A 9,513-nucleotide genomic window follows, 5' to 3' on the forward strand; every position below is an offset into this window, starting at 1 on the left:
TTGCCATGTCCTCAAATCCTGGCTGTTTTTTTCCCTCTGCTATTCAGATGCTATTAATTAGCTTTGTACATCAACACAGAAAAGCCATGAACTTCAGTAAGTCAGACCTAAGGAAACCCCACTGAGCAGAGAAAGTAAGCATGGTAGAATTGCCAGATGTGCATGTTAATTAATTCCTGTGTCATCAGCAGAGCATGCTTACTGGGGCATGTTGAATCTCTGCTCCATAGATTTGCATTGCCTCAGTCTTGATTTCTTCATCAGAAAAAACGGGAATAATAATACCTACCTCAAGAAATAGTTGCAAGAATTTAGTGACATAAAGTATAAGATGTTGCCTAGCATGGCTGCCAGGTTCAGAGTGAACGCTCAGTAAATGCTCACTTGCCTGCCCTGTCCCCAGAACCATCCCCTAGGAGTTGGGGGTCCTTGGTCACCCCCCTTCTTCAGATCATTATGTTGCTCTCATTCCCCATTATTGCTCCTTCTCTCCTATGTAAAGAACACTAGAAAATAAATACAGGGACTTCCCCGGTGGTCCAGTGGTTAAAAAGCGGCCTTCCAATGCAGGGGATGCAGGTTTGATCCCTGGTTGGGGAACTAAGATCCCACATGCTTTGAGGCAATTAGGCCCTTGCACGGCAACTACTGAGCTGTGCACTCTGGAGCCCACGTGCCACAGTGAAAGATCCTGCATGCTGCAACCAAGACCTGATGCAGTCAAATAAATAAAAAAATTTTTTAAAGAAATTAAATACACAGACACAAAGTGAAACATCACTTCTATTTTATTTCAGCAGATTATCTACATGCAATTATTTTCTTTTTGCTAAGTTTCAGAAAACCATGTAAATACATGTGGGTTCTGGTGATAAGTTCTCTAAAACAGTGGAGGAAATAACCTAAATAGTTTAGCACAGCAATGCTCTGTCTCCAGAGGAGCAGAGGAGTGGGTGAGAGTAGGGTTGTCCGATCCCCAGGGCGATGAAGTCCCAGAGCCAAATCCCAAATCCTTCTTTTTAAAAGGAAATGGTGGCCCAAAGGGCACAGTTTATGGCCCTATCAGATCCAGAAATCAGGGGTCCCAATTCCCTGCCACTGCCCCTAGGCTAAAGCCCTTCACCCTCCCTTCTAGCACTCTCTCAGGGGAATGGGGACCCAAGTATATTTACAGAAGCCCAGAATAGGCCAACATTTTGGTAAGTGGGGATTCTTTTTGGATTTTCTCCTTGCCTAGGGGGAACAGAGGGATTTTTTGTTTTGTTTTGTTTTAATTCATCATGTGATAGAGTAAGCCAGTCGATTTTCCCAGTTCTCATTATAGGGTGTGTTGTCCCATACTCAGTTGAGAATTTGCTAGAGAACAGAAACTCGGAGCTGACAGTCTGTCCATGCTCAGCTGTATCCTTTAACAAGTTGGCTGAAATTTCCTTCTACAGCGCTGCCACCCGGGTTGCATTAGTTACTCATGTAAGTGCTCAGGGCGAGTGATGGACAGGAGGGCAAGAAACGGAAGAACACACAAGAAAGTTACAAGAGGTGCACTCGGTTGATGCAGGGCTAACTTGCTAAGTAGAAAATTAAGACCTGTGTTAAGACCTGCTTTGTGCACGTGCCTAGTCAGAGGCCTTCATGCTACACTCCACACCTACGGCTCCAGCTTCCTTGGCACAAGCGCCCCATCTGAAGCACAGCTGCACGTCTGCACCCTCATGTTGGGCAGGCTGACCACATGGGGCTGGAGTCGGCCTCCCTCCTGGATGCTGACAATCATGGGCAGCGAGGTCGTCTCTGAGGCGATGCACTGTCGAGGCCCCAGAAAAGGCCACTTGAAGGTCAGGGACTCTGGGGGTTGCTGGCAGGTGCCCACACACTCATAGGCCAGGAAGCCTGGGGGCTCCAGGACCCAGTTCTCAGCCCACTTCATCCCCTGCAGGTCAATGTACATCTCCTGGCGGCAGCAGCGGGTGCCCTTGGTCACTGGTGCCTTAGGATCACAGTTTCCTTGAGCTCTGGGGGTGCGTGACAAAGAGAAGCAGAGTCAGAGGTCAGCTGGGAGAGCAGGCATCAGGGAGCCAAGGGCAGGGCCTAGTGGGGCATGTGCAGGTAGAATTATGATCCATCTCTCACTACAAAAGATCTGGAGGACTTCCCTGGTGGTTCAGTGGTTAAGAATCCCCCTGCCAATGCAGGGGACGTGGGTTCGATGCCTGGTCTGGGAAGATTCCATATGCCTGCTGCTGCTGTTGCTAAGCCGCTTCAGTCGTGTCTGACTCTGTGCGACCCTATAGACGGCAGCCCACCAGGCTCCCCTGTCCCTGGGATTCTCCAGGCAAGAACACAGGAGTCGGTTGCCATTTCCTTCTCCAAGGCATGAAAGTGAAAAGTGAAAGTGAAGTCGCTCAGTCGTGCCCAACTCTTAGCGACCCCATGCACTGCAGCCTACCAGGCTCCTCCGTCCATGGGATTTTCCAGGCAAGAGTACTGGAGTGGGGTGCCATTGCCTTCTCCACATGCCTGGGAGCAACTAAACCCATGTGCCACAACTACAGAATGCTGCGTGCCTAGAGCCTGTGCTCTGTAATGAGAGAAGCCACCACAACGAGAAGCCCACACACTACAACCAGAGAGTAGCCACCACTCACTGCAATTAGAGAAAGCTCGCACAGCAATGAAGACCCAGCACAGCCAAAAATTAATTAATTAAAATGTAAAAACAATATTTGTGATAAGTGTGGAATGAATAAACATATCTGAAACATAAGTCATAAATCGGTTACTGTTTTTTAATGGTCTCCTATTATGTCAGGCACTGAACTAGGTACTTTCAGCATCATCCCTATTATACCTGAGGACACAGAGACCAAAGATGTTAACTGACATGCCAGAAGCTCTGCGGCCAGTAGAAAGCAGAGTTAAATGAACCTAGGCTGTATGATTGCAAAGGCCTGTTATTAACCTCTCTACTACCCAGCAAGGTCCACTCCAAAGCCTCATCTACTCCAAATAGCTAATTTGTCCCATGAGGAAAGAATTCAGGAAAGATTTTCAACCTTGTGCTATGCTTAGTCACTCAGTCATGTCTGACTCTTTGTGACCCCATGGACTGTAGCCTGCCAGGATCCTCTGTTCTTGGAGATTCTCCAGGCAAGAATACTGGAGTGGGTTGCCATCCCCTCCTCCAGAGGATTCTCCCAACCCAGGGATCGAACCCAGGCCTTCCACATTGCAGGTAGATTCTTTACCATCTGAGCCACCAGGGAAGCCCTTAGTAACCACTAATGGCTTTTAATCTTTCAAAGAATTAATTAGAGAAAAGGGTAGAGTGAATATAGATGATTACAATAATGAATATGTAACAATGATAACATAAAACCCATTGAAAATATATGAAGGTATTTCAACAAAATGTTTAAATAATAAAAATGTCTGCCATTAGAAACTCTGACATAGGGTGAGGAATCAGTTGCATCCTGGGGTTATCGGCCTCTGCTCCCCAGCTGGTCTCGCCCACCGAGGGGCCTGGACCACCCAGTCCACCCGCAGCCTGCCCCCGGGCCTACCCGTAGTCCCTGAGATCCAGGGTGTGCAGCTCCAGCTGGGGCTCCCCCTGCCGGCCGCTCGACGGCCCCTGGGGGGCGAAGCGGACCAGCCTGTGGGCGCTGGAGGCCAGCGGGCCCAGGTGCTCCCGCTGCACCAGCACCTGCAGGAGCAGCGGCTGCCGGGGGCTGCGCAGCTGCTGCCAGAAGTTCACCGCCTCGGTAACGTCCAGGGCCTTCCAGCCGCTCTCGTGGATGGTCACCAGCCTGCGACACCGCACGGAGGGAGACACAGGCCCGCGCTCAGGCGTGGGGACTGGGACTGCCCGGGGTGGCCCCGGGGGCGGCACCTCTCCCACCCGCTCCCGGGTGTCCCCGCCGGGACCGAGCCGCCCCTCCTCCCGCCCCGGGCCCAGCCCTCCTTCCCTCCCCCCAGCCCCACACCGCAGCCGCGACCTCCGCACCTGGAGTCGATGAGGGCGGTGCGGTTGGAGCCGTCGTCGCGGACGTGCAGCCACTGGACGGTGACCCGGGCGCGGTCGCTGCGCGGGAAGAGGCGCTCGTGTCTGCGGAGCGCGGCCCTGGGGACCGGCTCCTGGAAGAGGCGCAGCACGGCCTGCACCAGCTCGCTGCGGGGCGGCAGCCGCTGCTCCATGTCGAACACCAGCAAGTATGAGGACGCCTCGGACTCCAGGAACCTGCCGACCACCTCTGGGGACAGGAGTGGGGTCAGCGGGGCCCCTCTGAGCACCAGGCGAGGTCTGAGGGTGCGGGGCCACTGAGGTGGTGGCCAGGCTGGGAAAGACCAGCCCCCTGTTCTATCCCCTTGGGCCAAGGCCAATTACCTGAAAATCCATCTTGTTTTTAACAACCTCGGCTGCCTCAGCTGAGATGCTGAAGACCAGACTCCTCACCTGGGGGCACCTGGCCTTGGGTGTAGCTCTGGGCACTGAAGAAGTGAGTCCAGGCCGAGGGAGGTAAGAGGCTGAGTAGGACGCAGGATGCCAGCTTCCCTGACAGCTGAATAGCTCCCCGTCACTTTAGTGTTGTTCCTACACCTTTCCCTCCACAATAATATTTCCCTCCACTTTAATATTCATATTGCTGTGAGATGGGGCAGATAGTCACATCAATGTTCCAGAGGAGCGAACAGAAAAGAAAACTGTGATTGTAAAGCCGTTTGCTCAAGGTCAGGCTACTAGTATCAGAGTGAAAAGGGAACCTGAGAAGCCCTGACTGGACCACAGCTCCCTGAGGCTTCCCAGCCAGGGTTCTTGCCACACCCACCCTCTCCCATTGGCTCTGCTTTCTCTTCTCCATCCTCATCTTCTCTGATGCCTTGGCTTTGTCAGCCGGTCCAGCCTGGCCCAGCTCCTCCTGGCCCTGAGGGGCGGGGTCCTCAGCGCAGACCGAGACCAGGGGCCCAGGCCCGCAGTTCTCACAGGCCATGGTCCCCCCTCACCACCCTGTGGACCCTGCACCCCAGACAGCTCCCCAGTCCTCACCACCACAAGGACCAGGCTGCAGCAGGAGGGCAGGCCTCACCTCGGAAGTTCTGGCTGAACCTCTTCCCCCGGGAGCGCGCCCCATGGCCACGCTGCAGCAGGGCCACGTACTGGGTCCTCACGTGGGCGGGGATGACCAGCCCCTCCACGGTGGCCTTGTCCACGATGGGGACCTTGCTGAGGTGCAGCTGCTGCAGCAGGCTGTCCAGGATCCACTCCTCCATCAGGGCCACCCCGGGGCCAGCCAGGGGCAGTGCCCAGAAGGCCCAGCAGAGCCACAGGGGCTGCATGGCGCTGCTGGGGAGAAGGAGGGGCAGAGTGGACGTGTCCCCAGAGGAGGCTCCAGGAGGGTCCCAGCAGCGGGGTGTGCTGAGAGCCAGGCTGGGCCAGCTTTATAGCAGCCCTGGGCTGGGCCAGGGTGGTGGGAGGGGGGAGAGGCTGGGAGGAAGGGAGGTCACACCCTTCAGACCTCCTGGGAGCTCAGCATCCAGACAGGTCCCTGAGCCTGAGGAGGGGGCTGTCTAGAAGGGCACAAAGGGCTGTCTGGATGCCACACAGACCTGGGGCCTCTGACCACTGGTCTCTGGCAGCTCAATAATAATTTTAGTGCCTGTTGAATTTCCCTGATCCTACCCTAGTCCTTAGTCTATGAAAAAGTGAGCCTACCCTGTGACAGTGAGTGTCCCATTAGCCAGCTATTTAAATCTCATTCCTGAAGGCCAGTCTGGGTCTAGGTTTGCTCACTGACAGGAAGGAAGGAGGGAAAGTGTTCTGCATTGCTGCCTCTTCTACGCCAGGCCCTGTTAAGGCACTTTCACAGAAGCCCCTCGAGTCACCGCCCTCCTTTCTTCAGTGCATGCAAGCCCTCTCCCACTCCTTTCACAGTCCCTCAGGGGACTCTGTCCTCCCCCGTGGCAGAAAGAAACTAGACGCCATAAGGACAGGACAGCTGGCAGCTCAGCTCTGCTGGTTCCAAGAGAAGTAATTTCTCCAAGTGTCTCTGCAACCACAGGACTGCAGAGAGGTTTCCCCCCACCCCACATGCACAGCATGGTTCTGGGGAGCCCTCTGAGCAGTGACCCTACCTTGGGTACATGGCGTCAGCGCTCAGTTTGAGCCCAAGTCATGCCCAGATTCAGAATACAGGAGAGGAATCTGGAAAGCAGAGGTCAGAGCTGCACGGAGTCACATCCTGTCCAAAGTCACAGGTGTGAGCACGTGGGGAGAGAAGCCCCGGTGCTGCCTCAAACACACAGTTGAGACTGGTAGGGCTTAATGGTGGGCCTGCTGCTCGCTGGCTGTTTGACCTGAAAGCTCCCTAACTTCTCAGTGCCTCGGTTTCTCCTCTGAAGGAGGTGATGACAGGTCTACTTCCTAAGGCTAGTGTGAAAGTGTTAGCCACTCAGTCGTCCAACTCTTTACGACCTCATGGACTGTAACCCACCAGGCTCTTCTGTCCATGGACTTCTCTAAGCAAGAATACTGTAGTGGGTTGCCATTCCCTTCTCCACAGGATCTTCCCGATCTAGGGCTTGAACCTGGGTATCTTGCATTCCAGGCAGAATCTCCAGGGAAGCCCAAGGCTAATATGAAGATTAAATGAATTACACACCTAAGACATTCAGGGCAGACCTGGCGTGGTGAGCACCCTCGCGGGTTTGCTCTTGTTCTCACTGGTCTGCTGTTAAGGTCTCAGGGTGCGGCTTTCTAAAAATGAAGATGACAAGGAGAGGAGTCATTTCCTGAGCATCACTCTGTGCCAGGCACTATTCTGGGCTCTGAACATGTATTCACAACAGCCCTAGGAGGCAGGTGCCAGCATCCACCAGTCTTCCAGATACGAAGCCAGAACACACGCATGAAGGAACCTGCCTGCGCTCAGCAGGTGGAGAGCGAGGAGGTCAATGCAGGCCTCTGTCCCCGAGGTCCCTCCTGGCACGAGGCATTTGAGGACGTGCAGGAGGAAGCCCTACTTGAAACATGACAGCCTCACTTCCTCATGTTCTGTCACGTGGTGGATGAGCCATGATGGTGGAAGAGGATGAAGACTGTGGTTGGGGCCAAGGGCCCAGTGGGCAGGGAGCACCCCTCAGCTCCTTCCCAGCACAGGTACTCTGGCCTCCTCTGTGGGTAATTGTGTTACTGGTGGGTCTCTTGTTCCATCCCCCTGCCGCTGTGCTACTCACACGTCCCAGGCAGAGGAAGAGAAAAACTTCTGGTGCTTAAGGGAGGAATTTCTGCCGGAAGAGAGCACAAATTGCCACCATATGCATATGCGTGTACATATATTCAAACATATGTATATATTTGTACATGTGCATAAGGTGGGGGGGACTTATAATTTGAAGAAAGGGAGGAACAATAATAATGCTGATAATAATCATATTGGCTAATACTGCCTATGAGCTGCACACTGTTCTGAGTGCTTTGCATGCATTAACTCTATCCTCACAACTTGCCATTATTGTTCCCATTTTACAGATGAAGAAACTGAGGCATAAAACTGTCACCTGACATGTCCAAGGTCATACAGCTAGTAAGTGCCAGAGCTCGGGTTTTTTGAAGGGAGGAAACAGAAATTCTGTCAAATACACAGGACAGGATAAGAGGAAATACAGAAATTCTGAGACTGAACTGGGGAGGGGAGAGAAGGCAGATGGGGGAGAGCTGGGAGCCTCTCAGGGGGCAACACAATCATGACCTCTGCTGATTCTCTGCTCCCCTTTCCTCCTCTTGCACCTCTGTTTCCTCAGAATTTGAGTAATCCTCAGGGCAGAATTCACATCCCATCTCGGAGTTCATACATCACGTTGTTCCGACACCCCTTGAAATATAAGGTGCCACTTCTGGGTCCGGCCTGAGGGGGCCCTCCTGCTCTCCCTGTGACAAGTGTAGCCTTCTTCAAAAGGAGAACTGTTGCCTTTCTTTACAAGTGATTAGCAGGGAAAGGACTTACTTGGTGCAAACATTTGGGCCTTAAGTCAGGCCAAAAGGTGAAGAAGTGTCACATTTACAGGAGACTCAGGACATGTGGCCCTCAGTCCCCGGAAGTTGTTTTGGGCAGGCATTCCGTAAGTATGCAGTAGTCCACCCTCGCCGCTGGGTGAGAGGAAGCGCTGGGGCTTATCACTGGCCAAGGTGGTGCCAAGGATATAACACCCAGGCTACCCTCGCAGGCCGAGGCCCCCTCGCCAGGCCTCCAGCATCTGGATGTCCAGGACCTCGGTGGGGCTGGAAGCTCAAAATGATGCCTTGGCGGGCCCCCATGTTATTTCAGCAGGACCTGCTGTCTCAGGGCAGAGGTTGGCCAAGCCCTGGGCTGCAGCTCCCTGACCAACACGTGCCCACACGAGGCTCTCTTCTGCCAAGGAGATGCTTCAGAGCTGAAGGCCTCTGGGAGTCGCCCGGGGTCGGGGTGGGGGGTCAAAAGCCGCTTCTCTACCTGGGTAACTGACCAGTTTAATTGAAACTTCATTTTCTAGAGAAAAAAGTAAAGTGGAAGGACCTTCCTCTGCTGGGTTCTCAGCCTTTCCCGGGTGTCTCACTGGTGCTCCTAGACTGGCCTCCCAGCTCAGAGCTGACTCTAGAGCCAAGTCTTTGATGGGAATTGGAACTGACCAGGACCAGTGTTGCCTGCATGGATGGGCTTCTGGGTTTTGTTGCTCAGGGAGCTCCTAGGGGCCACTGGTGCCTGGACAGGGGTCTACAGTTAAAAAATCAAGAATTCTTTCCAATCATGGAGATCTCCCTCAAGGGGAGAGAGCCCTCGAGCATGCGTCACCCTCAGGGGATTTGTCCAGCAAGGTGCCCCCATCCCCAACCTGCCCAAGTGACTTTGTAGAATCAGAGGACTTAATGGTGAAATGGACTGTCAGGTCCATTCTCCTGCCCTGTGGTTTTTAGAGCTAAGAAAATCGAAGTTCAGAGAGGTGACAGCATCTCCAAGCTCACATAGTTAATGATCAATGCCTGCATGAAGTCAGGTCTTCTGATTTCCAGCCTGATTTCCAAACCTTTGAACTATGTCCAGTGCACGGTCCTGCCTGACCTCCTGAAGCCTGCAGGGTGCATCCATCAGCCCCAGGCCAACTGGGGACTCAGTCAACTCAGGGGCGGGGCAGGGGTGGCAGGGGAGGAAGCGGGGGCAGACAGACAGAGGGCAAGTCCCCCAGACTCCTGAGGCTTCCTGGACACAGGCTGCTGGTGCTGAATGTGGATTCCAGGCTGACTGAAGAGTTCTGCTGGGGAAATAAAATAATTGGGCAATTAGCTAGTGGTGAATGTGGATTGGGAGACTTTTTTCAAGGGACCCATCAGTTGCCTGGAGGAAGAGCAGCTGCCCTTTGTCATGCAGAGTTGGGAACCAGGCCTTCCCTCTGACTGTGGATCAGGGTTGGGGGGAGAGTCTGGTCAGCCGTCTGTAGGGTCAGGTTGGGTTTGAAAAGTGGAAAAATTGCAAAATAGCCTCT

The 9,513-nt window shown here is 53.6% G+C and overlaps 1 protein-coding gene across 1 annotated transcript; it reads right to left on the minus strand.

Annotated features, from left to right (window-relative positions):
* Positions 1–775: 775 nt before the first annotated feature.
* Positions 776–5,576, minus strand: LEFTY2 (left-right determination factor 2). Its single transcript, XM_010852868.1, has 4 exons — positions 5,085–5,576; positions 4,004–4,250; positions 3,564–3,806; positions 776–2,012 (listed from the first exon to the last, which is right to left on the minus strand). Exons 1-4 carry the CDS (start codon positions 5,332–5,334, stop codon positions 1,649–1,651), a joined length of 1,104 nt encoding a protein of 367 aa, XP_010851170.1. The 5' UTR covers positions 5,335–5,576; the 3' UTR covers positions 776–1,648.
* Between the last annotated feature and the right edge of the window lie 3,937 nt (positions 5,577–9,513).

Source organism: Bison bison, unplaced genomic scaffold (assembly GCF_000754665.1).
Source record: "Bison bison bison isolate TAMUID 2011002044 unplaced genomic scaffold, Bison_UMD1.0 scf7180017864317, whole genome shotgun sequence".
NCBI classification, from domain to species: domain Eukaryota; kingdom Metazoa; phylum Chordata; class Mammalia; order Artiodactyla; family Bovidae; genus Bison; species Bison bison.

Bases quoted from the DNA above. Each gene is read 5' to 3' on its own strand.
- LEFTY2 (XM_010852868.1), bottom strand. From the start codon at position 5,334: ATGCAGCCCCTGTGGCTCTGCTGGGCCTTCTGGGCACTGCCCCTGGCT. The intron at 4,251-5,084 runs GTGAGGCCTGCC...TCCTGTCCCCAG, and splicing joins GTTCAGCCAGAACTTCCGAG to AGGTGGTCGGCAGGTTCCTG. The intron at 2,013-3,563 runs GTAGGCCCGGGG...ACGCACCCCCAG, and splicing joins CTGGATCTCAGGGACTACGG to AGCTCAAGGAAACTGTGATC.